Source organism: Asterias amurensis, chromosome 20 (assembly GCF_032118995.1).
Source record: "Asterias amurensis chromosome 20, ASM3211899v1".
Lineage (NCBI taxonomy): Eukaryota > Metazoa > Echinodermata > Asteroidea > Forcipulatida > Asteriidae > Asterias > Asterias amurensis.
This window is the reverse complement of record NC_092667.1, coordinates 9,626,256-9,647,932: the sequence shown is the minus strand read 5'-3', so window position 1 is coordinate 9,647,932 and position 21,677 is coordinate 9,626,256. Positions and strand designations below refer to the sequence as shown.

Below are 21,677 nucleotides of genomic sequence, written 5' to 3'. Positions count from 1 at the left end.
CAATAGTGTCCACTGCCTTTAAATGTAATGTCCAATACATCAGTCTAAGAGTCCAACTCTGCAATTCAGGCATCGTCTTCATCCTACTTTATGTAACAAGCAAACTTAAAAATTGTGTTATTTTATTTCAAAAGGTAGTAGAAATGACTGTTAGCAAACTGCTTTTAACTATGTTGTACATGGTGTACATGCAAAATATTGTTTATACTGGCCTCACGTTTTTGACCCCCTAAAAAATCAAGCAAGCAGTTCAAAAAAATAAAATTTTGTCGTCGCCAAATACATTCAGCGAACCATGAATCTATAATGCACAAATGAAACATTCAATAAAATATCAATTTATAAAAGACATTTTTTTTATGCATAACATGATGTCCTTGTTTTGGGATGTTATTTTTCTCTAGTTTTCTCGCTCCCCAACCAAAGTGACGACAAAACGTCTCAAATGAGAACATCAGCATAAGTATTGGAGTTGCACTGTTCGCATTGGACTTAATTTGGGTAAACTAAACCGAGCCAATGGGTAACTTACCCATTTTAAGTCCAATGCGAACAGCCCAGGAGGTTTTCCTCCCAGGTAATTTACCCAAACCCGAATGGGTAGTTTAACCGAGCCAAAGGTGCCCAGGAAGATTGACCAGGTCATTTTAACCGAGCCAGAAAGTCCAATGCGGACGCGACGACTCGGTTAAATCTCCCATCCGTCCGTGACCCGAAGAAGCTGATATGTTTTGTCATGGGAGAATAATATTTGCAGGGGGCAGCTCGGTTAGTTTACCCACGGTCTCGGTTAGTTTACCCGAGTCAAGTAAATCCAAGTGCGGACGCTGGTAAGTTTCCCCTTTTGGAATGTTAACCGCTGTCTCGGTAAAACGTTAGTCCAATGCGAACACGGCTTAACCACTTCAATGTAGATTACGACATGGTTTCTTTCACACTTTTTTTGTCATGTTTCGTTTATGTTCAATGTAGATGTTTTGTTTAAACATATTCATCTCTCAGTTTATTGCTTACAATTTATTTATTTAACGCTAAATGTTTTCTGTTTGTTCTTCTTGTAATGTTGAATTGTTTTGCCGCAACATTTTCTTAAGATTAAACCACCTAACATAATTTGCTTACATTGCTTTCTTCGTTAGATAGGGGGGTCAACACTCGACAAGCTCTGTTTTTTTATGGTCCATCTCCACCATGTGTTTTGTATTGGTATTTAGTTTATGTTTTCTGTTATTGTACGATTGCATTTGCTTGTTACATATTATTCACTATAGACGAAGTGACCTCTGACGTCACACGAAAACCATAACATGATTCGCGCGCATACCGCCGGGCAAAACCTTTGTGTTTTGGCAGCCAGCTATGAAAGTGTACGCAATCTTACTGTGACTGCGCAACTCAGTGCCCGGCGAAACATGACGTATAGAGTGTTTTGCAACAGAGGGCGGTTTGAATGTAAACATAGTTCACATCGTCTATACCTTCTGTGTAGACTAAGCAAGTCTCGTGCGTATTTGAACTTCCGGGACCATTATGGTCACAACCCTAAGGAGTTTTACACTGTCAGCAAGTATTTATACTTCCTTATTTTATTTCATTATAACGTTCTAGGATAACGCCAGTATTTAATAATAATAATAAAGGAATCTTGTCATATGCGCCAGGTCTGTCACAGGTGACACTCCTGGCGCAGGGACCCTAACAAAGCTTACAACTGTAGCCAGGGATCGAACCCAAATTACGATACAACCTAGGAATGGGCAATCAAGGGGTCACAGAGGATGCTTCTAATTTCAGATATGAATTTAATTTTGATTACCATTTCCTGCTTTACAAAGGATGCTTGTTATAGAAGTCCTTGCCTGCCTGCTTGGTATTGCAGTTTCTGTATAGGGAATAAAAAATACCGCGATGATTGGTATGGACGGCCGAATGTTAGCAAACTTAAACCCCAAATTCAACCCTTTCTGCAAACTTTCATTAAAAAAAAACTTAAAAAAAACCCTCTCATGATTGGTTGCTTTGTTTCCATCAAATTTAACACGGTTTATTATTATTTCTGGACTATCGTTACACGCTGTGGCCGTCTGTTTCTTTTTTTTTGCATTTATGGCTTTCCATAGTTTTCAAACCCGGTTCAGCAAAAGTAAGGGCTGTGACGTTTCTGTAAAAAGATCTGTACTTGTACGCGTTTTGCCATAATGTATCCACAGTCATGGCGGCAACAGCAGCAGTCACCAGACAAGCAACGACATGGGGCAAATCAAGGTCCCGTTCGGTACGATGTACTTCGATTTTCGCTCAAATGCTTTTGTTCGTCGTGGTCATCTCTTCAGCGTTATTAGTCTTCCATAAGGTAACGGGTGTTTTAAATTTACAGTGAAACCATAATTCGTTCAAAATGTTCACACAAATTGCTGTTCAACATTTCCACAAACTTCGACAAACTAAGACTCATATTATTACTAGCTTCACTGGTACTTTACAATTCGATGAGTTTAGGTTACATTATTAAAAATCGTATATGTTTTTGTGGGGGACAAACCCCTCCTCGACCCTTGTTTTTAACATTCATTATTAAATAATATTGCTTACTGAGACGCTAACGACGCCCATTTTGCATCCATAAGAGCCTATGCACGTCACAAACAGTATACTACAAATAGGTCGCTGTATACTTCTTTAAAGCACTGGACACTATTGGTAATTATTAAAACAATAATTGTTAGCATGAAAACTTACTTGGTAATGAGCAATGGAAAGCTGTTGATAGTATAAAACGGCTCTCTCTGAAGTAACGAAGTTTTTGAGAAAGAAGTAATTTCTCATTAAAAATAGTTATTTGAATAGCTGTGATCTCGCATTCAAGCATCTGAAGTCACACAAACGTGCGACAAGGGTATTTTTCTTCCAATATTCTCTCCAAACTTCGACGACCAATTCACTTTTTCAAATCTTCACAGGTTTGTATTTTATGCATAATGTTGTGCACCAAGTGAGCAGACTGGTCTGTGACTGGTCAATATATTGGTATTTATAGTGCCTTTAAAATCGGGTGTTACACAGGTGACTGCTCTATATTCCGACATCCCTATGTTCCGACACCCCTATGTTCCGACACCCCTATGTTCCGACAACTCAACCTATAATCCGACACCCCTATGTTCCGACACCCCTATATTCCGACACCCCTATGTTCCGACACCCATTTATTCCGACAACCAAAACACCCCTATGTTCCGACAACCTGCACCAACATTTTGTGTTAGCAATTTTTCAAGAAAAACGGTGCGAGTATAATTTATATAAAAAGTGTTATTCTGCAACTTTGGTTTAGTAAGAAGGGCTGAGTAAATTGGGGGGGGGGGGGTAAGACTTGATTATTTGTTATTATTAATTGTTAACATATTATTATTACTTTTATTATTATTATTATTATTTTTTTTTTGGGGGGCAAATGAAAGAAATTACACATCGGCGCTAAAAACGCAGGGGAGAGTTGTAATTTTTATAAATTGAAGGCACATGTCACGGTCACACATCTAACGAAAAAATTGTGAAGTACTGAGCATTTTCTTGTGAGCTTACTCGAGGAGCCATAACTCATGTTCATAACCACAAAACACAAGCACCAAATTCATATGTGATTCAATTATCTTAATTTGATTCAATCACTTGAATCCAAAACAATTGACAAAATTCAACTTATGAATGTTCAAACTTATTACCGGCCGAAATTCGCCGGGATGTAATACAACTTGTGTTTTTGTTATTGGTCAACAGAGTAATAATGTGCGAATATAACTTGTCGGAACATAGTGGTGTCGGAATATAGGGGTGTCGGAACATAGGGATGTCGGAACATAGGGGTGTCGGAATACAGGTTCAGTTGTCGGAACATAGGGGTGTCGGAATATAGGGGTGTCGGAACATAGGGATGTCGGAATATAGGCTGAGTTGTCGGAACATATGGGTGTCGGAACATAAGGGTGTCGGAATATAGGTGTGTAACCGTTACACAGTTTACACCATGGATGATTGTTACATATAACTATGACTTTTATTGACATTAGGTTTGAATTTGTGTTTATTTGGTTGGCGGTAACACCAGTGTGTCTACTTGCGCCTTGAACACCCAGCAGGGTGGATATGTGCGCATTACAAGTCTTATTATTATTATTATTTATTGAGCATTGATTGACCTGCAGTGGATCCACTGAACCCCTATATATAAACAAGCCCACTCTTCTCTTACCTCTTCAGTCTCCTGACGATGACTATAGAGCAAGCTAGTCGAAACGTTGAGACCAATTCAGAACTGACTCCGCGGCAGTACAGTTAATTACGATCCTATAAGCTAAGTAGTAGTCCAGTCTATTTTCTTTACCGTCCGCCCTAGTAATAGTTAAAAAGCAGGACAGTTCTTTTCAGAACTGAGAAGTCTTCCGAACCTCCGATTATCTACTCCGTGGCAGTAGAATAAAGCAAGACAGTTCTCTAAGAACAAACTCTACCTGGCAAGTAGAGACACACATGGTGATTGGTGTTACCGCAAACCAAATAATATACATTGATACCTCACCATGCAATGCCTCAAATCATATAGGTCTGAGTTGTCATTTACTTGTTTCTGTTTACGTTTATCATTTCAACGTGTATTTCCTCATAATAACGTATGCCTAGCTCGTATACACACGAGCGTGTTACTATTTATATGTAGTAAACATTACATGCCTCCCTGTTGGGGGGGGGGGGGGGGGGACATGCGGGAGAGCTGAGCCATTTTTGACGTTTTGCACCATTCTGAAGAGATTAAATGTTGGATCCCCTAACTAAATGTTTTTAAGTAAAGCTTTAGAGAGTGACTTACTTAGTATCATAATAATTGAACCAACTGCTATTGTTTATTCATGGGAGATGCTTGAAACAAAAATGGCAAAGTGGCTCAACTCTCCCAGACTATGGGTAAGTTGAACCACCACAATAATCTGAAATAGACCGATTGCGTTCCGTGCGTCACGTGACCTATAGTGGGTATTAGATGTAAACAAACACGGCGTACTGCATATAAACGTGCGTTAAAAAGACAGGATTACTGTTGCAATTTTTGGCTCAACAAAGACTCAATTCTTCAAATCACTGATCGAATACTCCGGAGTTTGTAACATGAGACCTTGCCGGTGGCCGGCTGAACAATGCCAGTAGAGGATAAACACAGTTCCGCCCGACAGGAAATTCCACGAGAATGTTCACACGAATTAGTCATGCGTTTGTGCACGGAAAATGTGGTTTTACATTGCCCTCGTTGTAATGATTTTGCTGCCAACTATTTCAATAAAAATCTCATTGAGGAGCTGCAAATCTTCATTCTCACCCTCAAATTATTTGATTAGAAGGGGAAGCTGTCAGCTATGAGTAGGACAACTTATCACAGCCCGACTTCACGCCGTGCACACAGCTCGCTCAAACATCAGTTATTCTAACCATACTCTCAAAAGAATCCTCATTTGTAGTAGAATACTGAAAGTATCAAACAGCAAATGTGATTTAAATCATTGTCACAACATTCAACTTAATAAAAAGGGCTCCGTTTCAGTTAGAAGTGTTATTTATCGAAAATACAGCCGATTATGGTCCCTGTGAGTCTTCCCATGTCTTTACTGTGTAGCTGTGTTTTTCTATACCCACTATAGGTCACGTGATCACATGTAAACATTGGTAGCGCAATCGTTCTATTGGTTTATCCATGGTAAAAGTGAAATGCACTCATAAATGCAACTCGTACATTGATCCAAACTGGCATTTTAAAACTATCCCAACAATTCTCTTAATGAATTCTGAAAAATTGCATGTTATCATGGCTATGTTCTATGTTCAACTCTCCCCATGCTCATTAGCTCAACTCTCCTATACGAGAGCCGTTTTGACATGTGACTTGATTTATCGAAGTAGATCCAATTAAAGTTACCATAATAAACAACAATATTTGGCCATATATAGACACATTATCACTATATTCATTGCTAAACATGTAAGTAATAGAATTAAGGGTCTTAACTAGAGTTCAGAAATTCACTTTTAAGTGGAATTTAGATGTTCTTGTCACTCCCACTTTGAGCACGTATCTCTCACATTCTCTGTTGTAGCCAAAAAGAAAGTTTGGTTACACACTACCAACAGAGGTCAAAATGGACTCAACCACTCTATGGGATAGTGTTTTTTTTTTTCGTTTTGTTTTCGGGGGGGGGGGGGGGGGGGGGAGTCAACTCTCCTTATGGCTAAACTCTCCGCATGGGCTGACCTGTTTACCACATTTCCTGGGGTTTGATCGTAAGTGTGAAATGACCGTGCATATTCCTGGGAAAAAGTACTCCCGGGATTTACCAAATTGGGATAGTGAGAACGGTTGCTGGGGAGGCGGTGGGGTTAAAAACTCCCGAGATTTTATTTCCCGGGAAATGGCTCTGTAGTGTAAAAAAGGCTTTAGAGACCTAATGGTAAACGAAACGGAACAATAAGCCTTCAAAATTTGAGGAGTAGAATTTGGGCCTTTTCGGATTTTGATAATACTTTAAATTTCGCTATAAACAAAACGAAAAAGATGAGTATGTGTAGTGGATTGTTTACAATGTTTGTATACAAACTATACGCAAGTTTTGCGGGAAAAGAAAACAGGCTCAGAAACGTCTCAAATGAAACAGTACAGAGGCAATAACAACCTTGGGTGCGGAGTTACCTGGGTAAACACCAGTGGTAAACATACTACAGTAACTACAACGGAACTAAAAAGTATGGAGATAACACGCACATCCCGGGGCGGTTCACCGGTCCCACGAAGTGACACGAATGTCAAAAATTAACCTTTTTCGGATTTTTTTTATTATACATATTCCGTTAGGGTTGAAGGAAATCTTCATTCTCATTGAGTTTAAAAGTAAAAAAAAAGTGTTGCCATGGTATTTAACGGTTTTACGTTTTGTAACATACATGTCGAAAACCGCTGTTGCGTTTTCACGAACTGACACCAAGATAACTGTCACTTCGTTAAAACGGCGCGCGCCCACCCGGCGGTTTCACGAAGTGACACAAACTAAACTCATCCCCAAATCTGGTCGAACCCTCACGCTGCAAAATGCGCATTTTGTTCGTCTTCGTGTGGACAAGAGCTGCGCGCATGTGCATTGTCCGCATGGCAACACACGGATCACATGGAAGGCTTGCAGGCTGTAACGTGTTGTGTATGGTGATTTTAGTAAGTACTGAGTAAGTACTTTTGTTTTACTTTTTAAGTTAACGAGTGAAAATAAGTCTTGAAACAAACGTAAAAGTACCCTTCATAATTTATAGACCATTGTACTTCATTCAGTGGTAAGATTAAAACAGCCTAACTGTACTAGTACTGGTGCCCATACATTATTTAAATAGAGTAGAGTAATATTATATTATAGTTATTATAATATAATCACCGACTCACCAATCATGCCAATAATATGATAAATGACGTCTGATGAAACTGACAGCTCTATTTTGCCCTGTTTAATTAATTTAATGTTGGCTTGGTTGGGGTTTCGAACCTACAATCTACATGACATGAGTTAACCCCCCTTTTAATAACTAGTTTCTAGTGTGGACCGTCCTAGTCCCTACAGTAATAAAGTGTACAGTAGTAGAAAACTAGTCGGTAGTCTGTCATCAAAAGATAATAATTATAATTAGCTGGGCTTGTTAAAAAAATTGGCAATACTTAGGTTTGTCATTAATATCACTCAATTGCATTGATAAAATGTGGAAACCTTTGATGATTCAATTCCATTTTTAAATTAAATTTGGTAAGGCATAACAGTTTAATTTGGTTTGTAATTATTTTTGTATAGGTTCTGCAAAGTGCACAGATGTAATACTACACACGGAATGGCTTCACTTTACATCCCCCAAAAGGAATGTTAATAATGTTTTAAGACGTTACTTTACCTTCGTTATGAATATGACTTTTATTTCAGTTATTCACTCCATTTAATGCTCTCAAGATTTTTTCACATTAAATTTATAAATGTTTTTGTTTTATCCTGCATTCCGACATGGACTAGTGTCCAGTATTTAATAAATGTGGACATAGGTAACTGTAGGTTGTACAAGGGTACCTTTATATTTAATTCAAGTGAAATGACAAACTTACACAGTAAACCCTTAATTATTTTTGTTTTTGTGAATTTCTTTTGTTATTCAGGTTTAAATTCCGCAGACCTTGGTCTTGATCTTGGCTCTTGATTAGTCGTGAGTTTTGGGCCCAGCAGATATAAGGACTTCATGGAATTTAGCGGAGACAAGCCGATGATGAGTACTTCATAAGAGCACTGGGGGAAACAATAACTTATACAGGTTTGTAACCATGATATTGGCTGCATGTCTATTACATGTACAGAACTGTTGACTTCAGTTTGTGGATTTACAACAGCTGAATGGTATTTATTTTGAAAACAAAACCCCCGACTTAACTATGTGAACAGAAATTAAAAGCCAGTGTGTGTTTTACACTGTTTACTGACCTTTAAACGAAAGCACACAGGACCACGTAAAACAATGATATCGTTTTTCACTTGTGATAGGTTTTAAAATGTTGTTTGTCGAGTATTCTTATTTCTATTTCTGTTTTAATGTTTCTGGTTGCAGATAAACAAGTACAGCCTATCGAGACGACCCCAACTACCAGCCACCTGTGGGCAGCTTGCTCAATATTTATGGACTGATATAAACCACAACCGATTTTCTTCTGAACACAATCCAGTTTGCCTGTTCAGTGTGCTACCACTGAGTTTGGGGGTACTTCCTGGATCTATCCTGGCTCTCCAACCATTTGCAATCTTTATAAGCAAACTACATGGCAATTATTGATGACTGTTACAAAGGGAAACTAATTTATATTCAGCTCTTTATCAAAATAAAGTAAGTGTATGGTTGAAAAACTGACTAGTTTTAACATGTCCAAGACAACTTATATATATAGAAAGAGTTAACAATATTACATACAGTTACCTAAACCCATAAACATTAACTGTAATATTATTATCCCAGATGTTAAAAAGTAAGTTAAGATCATACAATAGACTATGGCGACAATCTAGTATGAAGGTCTGCTGCAGTTTCATGAAAAACGATGAGTGTGAGAACATGCTTACAGATATGTTTTTTAATTAGTAATTAGTTTGTCAGTTCTTCACCAAAACTCAGTGTGATATTTTTGTATGGTTTAATAAGCCAACATCTTGAACATATAAAAAGTTTAACTTGTAACTGTCTTCGGGATAAACTTAATTGATTATTTAACAATCTTTTCCAATCCTCATATAATATTTATTCTATGATTAATTTGTTGTGTTTATCCAAAAAAAAAAAAAAAAACAGAAGCACAGCATTGTGTTGCTTAAAATGAATTTGAGGAGTGTGTTTCGTTCATTATTTATTTAACAAATGAATTGATCCACTTTTATTAAACTATGTCTAAAAAATAGTACATTCAATCATCTATTGAATATATTTGTTATAATCATAAAACTATACTTTTAAAATTGGTTTTAGTAAACTTGAGAGAAAAGGTATTTTTAAGGTAGCAGGTACCAGTTTTTACGATGGTGATCGGCGTAACATACCATTGTGATTACGCATTATCTTCGCGTTTTCACGAAGTGACACCAACTGCGCGTACATGTAAGAATACACATTTCCCGCGGTTCGTAGTATAGCGGGAAATAATTGTGTTTTATAGAAATTCGAGTAATGCATTGTGCATATCAGGTGGGCATTATGTAATAGGGGTGAAGAGGGAGGTTTAAAAGGAGATTACAAAGGGTATTGTAGTCAGTCTAGCAAGCACTTTCACAGCGTACTTCCCGTTAAGTTTAATTACTATGGAATAAGTAAGGTAACTTATTTAAATTTAATTTTGGCAGCCAAGGTGAGGTCCAACACCTTCACGGAGGGGGACTCCGAATGTCTTTGGCACAGGTTTCCAGCGTAACTTCTCTGGTTTTTCCTGGAAGTCGTGTTCCCCCAATGATGTGTTTTAGTGCACAGTACAAAGTGCAAGGTGCAGAGTGCAACATGTGCAGAGTGCAAAATGTGCAGGGTGCAAAGTGCAAAGTTCAAAGTGCAAAGTGCAAAGTGCAAGGTGCAAAGTGCAAAGTGCAAAGTGCAAAGTGCAAAGTGCAAAGAAGGTACAATGTCAGCTTAATGGTATGACGTAAAGCTAATATAATATAATAATACTTATGTTTTCTTATGTTTTCTTATGTATAAAAAGAGTAGGCGTCACTCCTTGTGCTTCGCTAACGCCACAACTGTGTATGGGGAAGAGTTATTATTGTGTATTATGCAGTGAAGTGTAGATAAGACTCCGGGTTTCCAGTTTTCACCAAGTGACACAAATCTTTCAGAGCCAATAACGCAACATTTATACAAAAATATAGCAAAATGATGAGACAAGCAAGTATTTTGGCTCATACAGTTGGAGTACATGTTGAAATTATAATGATGCGACTAAAAAAAGCAATAAAAAAAACGTTTTTTAAAAGTGTTTGTCTTTCAAACTATACTTTTATCATTCTGTTTAACTATTTTTAGCGCAGCGGGTACCAGTTTTTACGATGGTGTTCGGCTCAAAATGCTAATGTGTTACGCGCATCTTCGCGGTTTCACGAAGTGACACCAACTGCACGCGCATGTCAGAATCCTGGATTCGCGTTTTCACGAAGTGACACCAACTGGTCGCGAATGTCAGAATCCGGGTTTCGCGTTTTCACGAAGTGACACGAATCTTTCAGAACCAATACCGCTTTATTTAAACAGAAATTAAGCTAAATAATGAGAAAAATAGGTATTCTGACTCATACGCTTTAAGTTCGTGTAAAAATTTTAATGGTGCGAGTATAAAATGCAATTAAAAAACAGTTTTTAAAAAGTGCATGTCGTTCAAAGTCGTTTTTCTCATAATTGTTAGTTTCCCTCCTTTTGACATTCATGTCACTTCGTGGGACCGCTGACTTACACAGGGTTTAGGGCACAGGGTTTGGTCGACACTCTAAAGTTTTACTTTTGCAATGTTTGTACGCAAGGTTCTTGCGGGAAAAGAAACGTCTCAATTAAGTGTGGTGTCAAATGAAACGGTACAGAGGAAACAACAACCTTGGATGCGGAGTTACCTGGGTAAAACATTACCAATACCGCTCCAACTAGGCATAGAGACCGCAGAACATTTTAGTTGGGGGATCCTATTTTATTTCATCTCTGCAGAGTGGTGCAAAATAAAAAAAAATAAAAAAATCCTCTTCTAAATAACTGTGACTAGGAAGCCTTTAATCCCGATGCCAAAAATTCGGTGCTCCAAAATACTCGGCCATGAACACCCCTTTTTATAATTTTTATGTTATAGGGCTATCCGTACCAGAATGAACCGCTTCTTTCAAAGCCTGTCCAACCTATCGTCCACGTAAGCAGAGTCTTGAAGCAAAACTTACGGGTGACTAGTGCCCTCCACTCGATCTACAGACTCACAAATGGGGAGCTTCACGTTGGCGACACGGCACATTTTATCATCCAAGCGAAAGATGCCGAGGGGAGGAACCAAGTCACTGGTGGCGATTTCTGGTTTCCAGTTCTAACAACGGACGTTGGTTCATACCCGGCCAAGGGAGGGCGCACTGCTGGAAAGGTTGTGGATCACAAAAATGGATCTTACAGTGTGTTCTTTTACGCAGGATGGGAAGGGACTGCATATGTTCATGTGACGCTAGCCGCATCGAGCAAGGCTACAAAATGGCTTCAGCAACAATACTGGCCACAGGAGAAACGTGTGTTCTGGGAAGGGGAGTTTTCGAGCAACAGCGCATCTGAACGGACGCTGTGTTACCTTCTCAGGAACGTGACGTCACCAAACTTATGCAGGGTTGACTACAACCCAACTGCCATGGGGTTGACGGTTTTTTACTGTGAAAAGCCACGAATATTAAGTTGCAATGATATCCAAGCAGTGCATTTAAACCCTAAACTCATTGACGAAAGGACCACTCAACTACTTTCAGACGACAAAGAGTTTTTCGATAAGTATGTTTTTCATTAAATGGACACGTTGCCTTTGATCGGGCGAGCTGGTCTTCCAAAAACGTTTGGTAGAGGCCCTACCGTTTGTTATAACATGAATATGGTTAGAAAGATGTTTTAAAAGTAGAATAGTGATCCATACGATTGCGCCTCGAAATTGTTCGGTCGTCTTGTACACGGCACCCTAATTTGTGGGGTCAAACTCAAAATGGCCGATCGTGTTAGTCCGCAAAGTAAAAGGAAAACCACGAAATTTTGAGGCATATTCGTGTGGATTATCACAGTCTATTTGAAAGTAATCCTTTGAACCATGTCAAGTTCAAGTTTATGTATTAGTCCACATGTATCAAGATCAGTCTATGATACATAAGTATGCATTAGCAAAATTATTACTACAATCTACATAATAGAATGTGTAGATTCAAGTTGTAAACTTACATAGATATTGCAGGACCGGGGGGGGGGGATATGCATTTTACAACAAACGGTTTCGAACGCTTTTCTATAGACCAACTCACCCGATCAGCAAGGTACCGTTCCCTTCAAGTGTGTAAACAATGATGACAATGAATTATATACAGGGCCACTGTGACTCAGAATCTGATGTTGACATGATCCAGAAATCATAACTCCTTAAAAGCTTTTATTTTCTAGTTCGACTCGTGTCTTTTTTAGCAGAAGCTGCTTTCTTGGTATAGCAGGGCCCAATTTCATAAACCCTGTAAGCACAACAATGCGTTAATCACAGTAACAGAATGAGGTTATATCAGCCCAATATACATTAAGATTGCACTGCTGTGTCTGGTCCCCGACTCAAATTTTTCTTAGCAAAGGAATTTGGGAAGGGGTATAGTGTTTGATAGGTTTATGATGTTGGCCCCAGATTTATCAGCTTTCATTTGTTGAAAATTTAAACCATAATACATTTTGTTTTCTTGCAGTAAGCACTTCTCGGCTGTAGTTACACATGGACCTGCCTTTGTTGCTGTTTCTAGTGAGTATTAGTATCGGAACTAGTATTGGTATTGACATAGTATTATAGGCATACGACAGCAACATCAACAACCAACAAATATATTACCTGCAGCTGTGCAGCAGCAGCAGCAGCAGCAGCAAAAACAGTAGCAGCAGCAGCAGCAGCAGCAACAGCAGCAACAGCAGCAACAGCAACAAGAACAGCAGCATCAGCAGCAGCAGCAACATCAGCAGCAGCAACAGCAGTAGCATGCAGCAGCAGCAGCAACAGCAGCAGCAACAGCTACAGCAGCAGCAGCAACAACAGCAACATTAGCAGCAACATCAGCAGCAGCAGCAGCAGCATCCGCAGCAGCAGCAGCAGCAACCGCAGCAGCAGCAACAGCAACAGCAGCAACAGCAGCAGCATGGCAGCAGCAGCGGCGGCGGCGGCGGCAGCAGCAGCAGCAGCAGCAGCAACAGCAACAAGAACAGCAGCAGCAGCAGCAGCAGCAACAACAGCAGCAGCAGCAGCAGCAGAAGCAGCAGCGGCGGCGGCGGCGGCGGCAGCAGCAGCAGCAGCAGCAACAAAAGCAAAGGCAGAGGCAACAGCAGCAGCAGCAACAAAACAGCAGCAGCAGCAGCAGCAGCAGCAGTAGCAGCAGCAGCAGTAATACTGTTATTAGTACTTGCTAAGTTTTAGTGATTGTATAGTTCTTTTAAGGTCAGGTAACACAGCGTCCTGTTAGCTGCGATCTTGTTAAAAAGTTTAAAATACTGGACACTATTGGAAATTGTCAAAGACTAGTCTTCACACTTGGTGTATCTCAACATATTTATGCATTAAATAACAAACCTGTGAGTATTTGGGTCTCAATCGGTCGTCGAAGTTGCGAGATATTATAATGAAAGAAAACAGGCCTTGTCGCACCATCACACGAAGTTGTGCGCTTTCAGATGCTTGATTTCGAGACCTCAAATTCTAAATCTGAGGAATTGAAATCAAATTCGTGTAAAATTACTTCTTTCTCGAAAACTACGTCATCTCAGAGGGAGCTGTTTCTCACAATGTTCATGGTTTTATACTCTCTCCTCATTACTCGTAATCAAGAAAGGTTTTATGAAAACAAATGTTTTGAGTAATTACCACTAGTGTCCACTGCCTTACGAACACGAAAACGAAAATTAACACGAAAACGAAAATGACAACATTAAAGGGACATGTTGCCCTTGGATCGGGTGAGTTGTTCTATGAAAAGCATTTGAAACCGTTTGTTTCAAATCCATGTGGTTGGAGAGATATTTTAAAAGTAGAATACAATGACCCATTGTCACACAAAATTGCACGGTTTTCCTCATACGTTGTGAACAAACACGGCACGCCAATTTTATTTGAGTCAAATCTTCATAGTCTCCTTTAAAGGAACACGTTGCCTTGGATCGGACGAGTTGGTCAAAACAAAAGCGTTTGTAACCGTTTTTTTTATAAAATGCATATGGTTGGAAAGATGTTTTAAAAGTAGAATACAATGATCCACACAAGTTTGCCTCGAAATTGCGTGGTTTTCCTTCTACTGTGCGAACTAACATGGTCGGCCATTTATGGGAGTCAAAATTTTGACCCCCATAAATGGCCGACGTCTTAGTTGATGAGGTAAAAGGAAAACCGTGCAATTTCGAGGCATGTTTGTGTGGATCATTGTATTCTACTTTTACATCATCTTTCTACCCATATGCATTTTATAAAAACCGGTTACAAACGCTTTTCAAAGACCAACTCGACCGATCCAAGGCAACGTGTTCTTTAAATGACCGACCGTGTTAGTTCGCAAAGTAAAAGGAAAACGACGCAATTTCGAGGCATAATTATTGTGTGGATCATTATATTCTACTTTTAAAACATCTTTCTAACTACCTGCATTTTATAACAAACGGTTACAAACGCTTTCCATAGACCAACTCGCCCGGTCATCTCAAGGCAATGTGGCCCTTTAATGACTTTAAAGTTGTTCGAATCATTTACCAGTTTGAAAGTTTATTTTGTACTTTCACAACAGAAACAAACTTCGTTAATCAAAGCAAAGCACCTATCTGCAAGCCAGACGACCAACGCCTTGTAAACGATGGATTCTGGCTCAACGATAACTGGCACAACCTCCAGTGTAAAGTTCGTAGATGGGATGACGTTCGAGCTGTAAAGAATTGTCTCCGTCATAAACACGTGTTCATTCACGGAGATTCAAATGTGAGGATTTGGTACAGCGTCCTTATGAAGAAAATGGGTTTACCATGGGAACATTTAGGCAAAGGTACAACCGCGTTTATGATGCATGATTATTTAAAAGCTGACGAGATAGAGATGAGTTTTTATTTCCATCCCCGTGTCGTTACGAACAGCAAACTAACACTAAAGACAACTCGTTACGAGGTTGATGTACTAGACAACATACCAAGCGATTCCTGCGGCAAGTACATCATCGTGCTGTGCCCATGGGGACATTTCACACAGTGGACTACTGAAAGCTACGCCGAGCGCACGCAACTCCTCAAAGATGCTGTTGTACGGTTCCGGGAGCGATGCCCTGACGTCCCTATCGTGATTAAGGGTGTGCACCCGAGAGAACATGGCTCGCTCCTCGGAAGGGTCTATGCTAGTGACTATACCATCTGGAAATTGGGAGTAATATTGAGGAACACATTTCGTGGTACTGGGGTGTTTTACTACGACGTGTGGCAAATGAACTTAGCTTACGGGACACAGAATATCCACATGCCTTTACCTGTCATTAATGAAGAGATTAACTGGTTTTTATCGTACGTTTGTAAATGAATTCAAATAGTCTCGACCAGATTTCCTAAAAACAGGAACTTTGAGCGGCATTTTTGAGTAAAAGTTGGTAACTAGTTGATAACTAGTTTGCCTTATTCTGAATCCGAAAATGATAGATACCAAGGCAAATGTGCAAATAGGTTTGTATGCTAACTAGTATTTTGAGTAATTACCAATATTGTAAAGTGCCTTTAAAACTACTATGTTAAAACTACTATAATAGTTCAAACTACTTGCCAATGCCAATTTGGTATTTTGAGAAAATGTATTTACTTTTTCTTATAAACGATAGAGGCTGCTATTACAAGATAGGTACAACGAAAGGTAAGCTGTCGATGAGATTGCCAAAATAGTGTCACAAGCAAATTTCAGATAAAGTATGTATCGGTGTATACCAATAAAAGCCTCATGTAAAGTTCTTTTGCTGCAGCTTCATCGAGACAGCCATTTTTTTTTAAAGCCATAATGGGGCGAGATGGGGCGGAGCTGGTCAAGAGACGAAATGTTCTTCTCTTTAGGGACTGGAACAATTGTAGCAGTTTTCCAGACATCGGGGAAGATTCCATCATTAATGCAGGCATTGTATACATTTGTCAAAGGATATGATAGTTCAATGGCAAACTCCTTGATTAATCGAAGTGGAAGATCTGACGGATGTCCAGCTTTGTTAACTTTTATTCTTTCAAGTGCTTTCAGAACTTGATGGCGATGTATTACCCGGCGGTGGTGAATCAGCTGGTAAATATGATGGTAAAAGTTCCAGGTTCAAACTTGGCAGCTGATTACAGATGTTGGTGAAATTATTATTGGTGGCTTCAGCTGTCGCACTAGGATCAAAATTAGCACAGGAATAGTGGAGTGTTTAGTTTTTAACTGACATAGTCTTTGTATTTGGCGGTGCCATTGTGCAGGTTGGCAATTTTTTTTAGATTTTTCACCGAGTTGTTGTAGAACAATTCCTTTGCCTCACGAATGGCGTACTTAACTTGGTTACGTAATGAACGCCACAAATATATATCTCTTTGCTTATTTGCAAAAGCCAATTGCCGTTGATCTATGAGACGCTTGATTTTCCTCGTTATCCATGGTTTATCATTGTTAGTCTTTTTGCGGTTGACTTGGGGGAAGTGGCAATAATAGGCAGTTTCAGTTTGAGACAGAAAATTAGCAACCTTATCAGTGGATGACAATTCATTGATAACACTTTCCCAGTTGAAATCAACTATCCATCTACCAAAAGACCTAACAGATGAATCTCTGTATGGTCGGCAGTGGGATGTGTTTATCTGTGGACGGGGGAGCGCAGTTACAGGCTTGACGAGGATGCAACAATGGTCACTGTTTCCGAGTGGCGCTAACTGTTCCACCTCGTTGAACAACGCCGGGTAATTTGTGAAGATTTTATCAAGTGTAGCATTTTGACGGGTGGGAAATGATACAAGTTGGGTCATACCCAAATTAAGTTCAATATTAACACATCTTCCATTGAAATCACCCATAACAGTTATGATTGCAGACATATCATTAGTACGGATACTGTCCACTGTGTGGTAGATGTGCTCTAAAAGTTCATGTTGATATGTCGATCCTGGTGGAAAGTAGATGACTCCAAGGTACAAATTCGCTGACGGATGGTTAGAACGCTTAGAACATTTCAGCTCAACTTTAATCCACATGCATTCAAAGTTACAGATGTGGTGCGATAAGGGTTTGACTTTGAGGTTACTTCTGGCATAGATTGCTTCCCCACCACCCTTTTTATTGGTGCGAGACTTGTCAAATAAAGCATAGTTAGATATGTTGTTTCAAGATTCCAAGTGGATTTTTAAATTTATTTGTATGATGTAAAGCAAAGTTTATAACTTTCCTTTACACATGACATTAATATTAGCTTATTCTGGTTGTCATTTCTTTCATCGATGTATATTTTGGTAGTCCCAATTTTGAGGCGGTTTCGCTTCAAACTTCTTGGACCACAACAGATTTTTAATCATAACTTTGTTAATCTTGTTTTTTAATAATGGCGTTTAATATTAATTTTGTTTCTTCTTGTAGAAATGTGTTTATTTGTTATCTCTTGGTAATTTGATTGCAATTCAGCCTTTGGTTGCGATGATCTTTGTTTTTAATAAACCATTTCGAATCGTAAACTTAAAAGGTATTGTTACCCCTAATGGGGAATGCAGTGTTCGTTTAATCCAACATGCTGACGACACTAATATATTTGTTAGTGACAATAAGGAATTCGATGTTATTCAGAACATTCTCAACGTGTATTGTAAAGGTAGTGGTTCCAAACTTAATGTTGATAATTCTAAAGGTCTTTGGTTAGGGAACTGGAGAAGTAGAAAAGATAGACCTGGTAGTTTCAAATTTGTTAAGAAACTTAAAATTCTCGGTATCATATTTGGGACTGACATTTCGCCTGAAGACATAATAATAGGGTCCCAGAATTAACAAAATTAGCTCTACTCTTGACAAATGGCCAAAACGTCACCTCACTTTAAATGGTAAAGTAGTTATTGTGAACAATTTGATAGGAGCAGTGATTAACTATTTGGGAAGCGTGGTTGAATGTCCCAACTACTGGACCACAAAGATGAATGATCTTATTTGTATTTTTTTTTGGAGTGGGAAAATGGAGAAAATCAAGAGAAATACCATCAAAGGTTCCCCAAAATTGGGGGGGGGGGGGGGGAATGGGCCTTTTGAAAATTGGAAATTGAGAGTAAATTAATTATTTTTAAGCTTCAATGGTTAGTTCGGTATCCTCTGATGGTAAATGGAAACTGTGTTTTGATTACTGGTTGAAATGAGCCGGAGCAGACGATCATTTAGAATGGTACATATTTGCTAACATTCGTAAGAATCTTCAAATCACCCCTTTTTATCATTAACTTATCGTCGCCTTTAAGTACGCAGGAGTGAAGCTTTTATGCAATTTGATGCAATTTTACCAGCATTTGGGAAGCCATGGAAATTCCATTGTGGAATAATGTCAATGAAGTCTAATTATATGAACTGCATAATGTGTAAATTTGTTTCTCCCAAGGTGCAAGTTAAATGGAAACACATTTTTCATCTAGGACAAGATTTACCTTGGGCTTAGTTTGGATGAGTAATTGGAAAAATGGGTTTAACCCTTGCACCTTGGGAGAAACAAATTTACACATTATGCAGTTCATATAATTAACTTAATGGATCTGGATGACAAACAGTTTATGTACAAACTTAGACATATAATTCTACCCACTAAAGACGTTTTGCTGAAAATAGGTGTTATTAAAGAACTAACATGCCCACTTTGTAACGTTAACAATGAAACTCACGAACATATCTTTATTTATTGTACCCACACTTGGGAGGCTTGGATCTTTGTGGAAAGACCGCCCAGGAAATATACTGGTAACAAACACTATTACTTGAATGACTCTAATAGAATTCTTGGTTATAATTTAGAACCAGTTCAGGCTGTTGTCATAGCTAAACTGCTCAAACTGATCTGGCATAAAAGATGCAAAAATGTGTTCAACAGTTATTCCGGACCAGCAGAATTTAACATCATCATTCAGTTAAACAAATCCTTATATACTTTCTTCGTATGGAAAAGACCAGATTGAGCCCAGACTCTTTCGATATTTACACTAGAAATAAAGCGTTGTGCTTCGCCACTAATGATGATGTAAATTTCGATTACTAATGGCATTTTTCACTATAGGCCGTCACCTTCCATTTAATTACCTTTTGTTTATTTATTTTTTTGTTTTGTTAACTATTATCGTCTGAAGTAATTTCAACCCATTGTTTTTCTCAAACACCGTGATTAGGTCACGCTAAAATGTACATATAAATATTGTTGTCTTTTGTGTTTGTTTGTATGTTATCAATTTACTGTCTTTATATTAACTCCCGTAGCTCATTGTATCTGCTAAATAGCAGTATTTATTGCAGCTTGTTTTATTGATGTATGTTGTTGCTGATGTTTGTTGTTGAATAAACGGAGTTGCATAACTCCACATTAAGAGAAAAAAAAAATCCCAAAATCCTTTAAGCATCAGCCTCTCCAGCGGAATAGCAGCCTGTGAAATAACAAAATCAACCAAACAACCATTTTACAAAGTCCCCCTTTTCAAAGGACTTGTAGCCTACACTGTAAAATGTGTCACTGTAAAATTACAGTAAATTACTGGCAGCTGAGTTGCCAGTAACTTACTGTAAAACTGAAAGTAAAGTTTCACTGTTATCATAATATTACACAGTATCACAATGTCATGCTGTATTTTTATTAACTGGTAAATAACTGTACTTTTTACAGTTAAAGAAATGGTGCCGTATTTACACGGTAAATTACTGTATTATCTGTACAGTAGTTATAACTTTTACTGAACAAAACAAGTTATATTTACAGTAAAAAGTACAGTAATCTCGATTGAAGTTTACAGTAACGAAAGATTATATTGTAAATTGTTGTCTGCACACTTCAAAACCAACAAACAGTGACAATTGTTTTACGTTTTAAATGTTTTATTGCACAACATTCTTAAACAAACCTGAAATTAGCAACCAACTGTTATTAAAACATTACACATTCTTAAACAAAACTGAAATTGGCAACCAACTGTTATTAAAACATTAACAACATCATAAGATGCAATTATCTCGCTTGAACTGGCTTTAAAAAAAATCCCCATCGCTAAATAGAGGCTGTGATGTGTTAATACACCATTGTTATTACACTATCGTAGCATCCTCAACAAATTCAGTTTCCCAAAAGTATCAGAATTCCAAAATGTCTGTACTTATGTTAAAACAATGTAAACAAACATTCTCAGCACTTATTATGACAAGTATTATGTTGACTTTAACTTTACAAATGATTATGGGATATTACATCACACAACAGGTACAGATTCAAGGGGGGGGGGGGCACTCAATCCCACTTGCTCTGCTGACCCCCCCCCCCCCCACAAGGAAAAATAAATAATTAAGTAAACGTCTCTGAAATTACAAAAAGATTACATTCTGCAGGGGTGAGATACACGTATGTATTGAGGTGACTCAAAACATAGGTGAGTAAACAAGTCTTGCCGTTATGAATTTTGGTGAATCAAAAACAAAAACACTTTTGGGCCTGACCCCCACCCCTCCCACAAACTTTCCTGCATCTGCACCTGCTTTCCCATGTTCAAAGTATCACTAAAAATGTACAAAAATCCGAAATGGGGGATGAATAGCCACCCAAATTTCCTTACCCTCTAGTCCCTGCACCGCCCGAGTTTGCTGAAAACCAATTTTTCAAGATTCTTGCAGTAAATTACTGGAATCGTAGTTCAGATTTTAAAAGATAGGCATGGCTTAATATTTATGCACATTTTTACCCTTTCGGTATTTGTATAAAAGTACAAGTTCTCATGGGAACAATAAATGCCTCTCGTTAAACGGATTCGGTAATTTTTATGGCGAATAACTTTTTGTAAGGATAAAATGGACACAATAGCTTGTCAAGGCTTTTATCAGGCTCAATGCTCATACTGATTAAATGCGAAGGCGTAAGTTTTCGACAATTATTATCATCATGAATGATGAATACATACAGTTTCCTTTGTGTTTACTAATGAGCGTTTTTTTAAGCTCTTGTTGGGTAAGAGCTAAATTATTTCATCGTCATTAGCTTCGACTTGTCAACTCTGAAGGGAGAATTAACAATGATCTATAAAAACTAGATGGATGAACAGATGCGTAGACCTACTAATGACTATTCGAGTTTTCTTTTGATGTTTGTTTTTTTGTTTTTGTACAAACA

General features: G+C 38.4%; 1 protein-coding gene and 1 long non-coding RNA gene across 2 annotated transcripts; both read left to right on the top strand.

Moving 5' to 3' along the window:
* Nucleotides 1-2,221: 2,221 nt before the first annotated feature.
* LOC139952582 (NXPE family member 3-like) lies at nt 2,222-15,915 on the top strand. Its single transcript, XM_071951765.1, has 4 exons — nt 2,222-2,353; nt 11,423-12,093; nt 13,032-13,084; nt 15,102-15,915. Exons 1-4 carry the CDS (start codon nt 2,303-2,305, stop codon nt 15,872-15,874), a joined length of 1,548 nt encoding a protein of 515 aa, XP_071807866.1. The 5' UTR covers nt 2,222-2,302; the 3' UTR covers nt 15,875-15,915.
* Nucleotides 7,210-9,145, top strand: LOC139952752 (uncharacterized). The gene is made up of 3 exons (XR_011787908.1): nt 7,210-7,249; nt 8,225-8,376; nt 8,668-9,145. It is a non-coding gene; the product is annotated as an uncharacterized lncRNA (long non-coding RNA).
* Nucleotides 15,916-21,677: the final 5,762 nt, after the last annotated feature.

Coding starts and splice junctions, on each gene's coding strand:
- LOC139952582 (XM_071951765.1), top strand. CDS start 2,303: ATGCTTTTGTTCGTCGTGGTCATCTCTTCAGCGTTATTAGTCTTCCAT. Junction 2,354..11,422: donor CGTTATTAGTCTTCCATAAG/GTAACGGGTGTT, acceptor TTTATGTTATAG/GGCTATCCGTACCAGAATGA. Junction 12,094..13,031: donor GACAAAGAGTTTTTCGATAA/GTATGTTTTTCA, acceptor GTTTTCTTGCAG/TAAGCACTTCTCGGCTGTAG.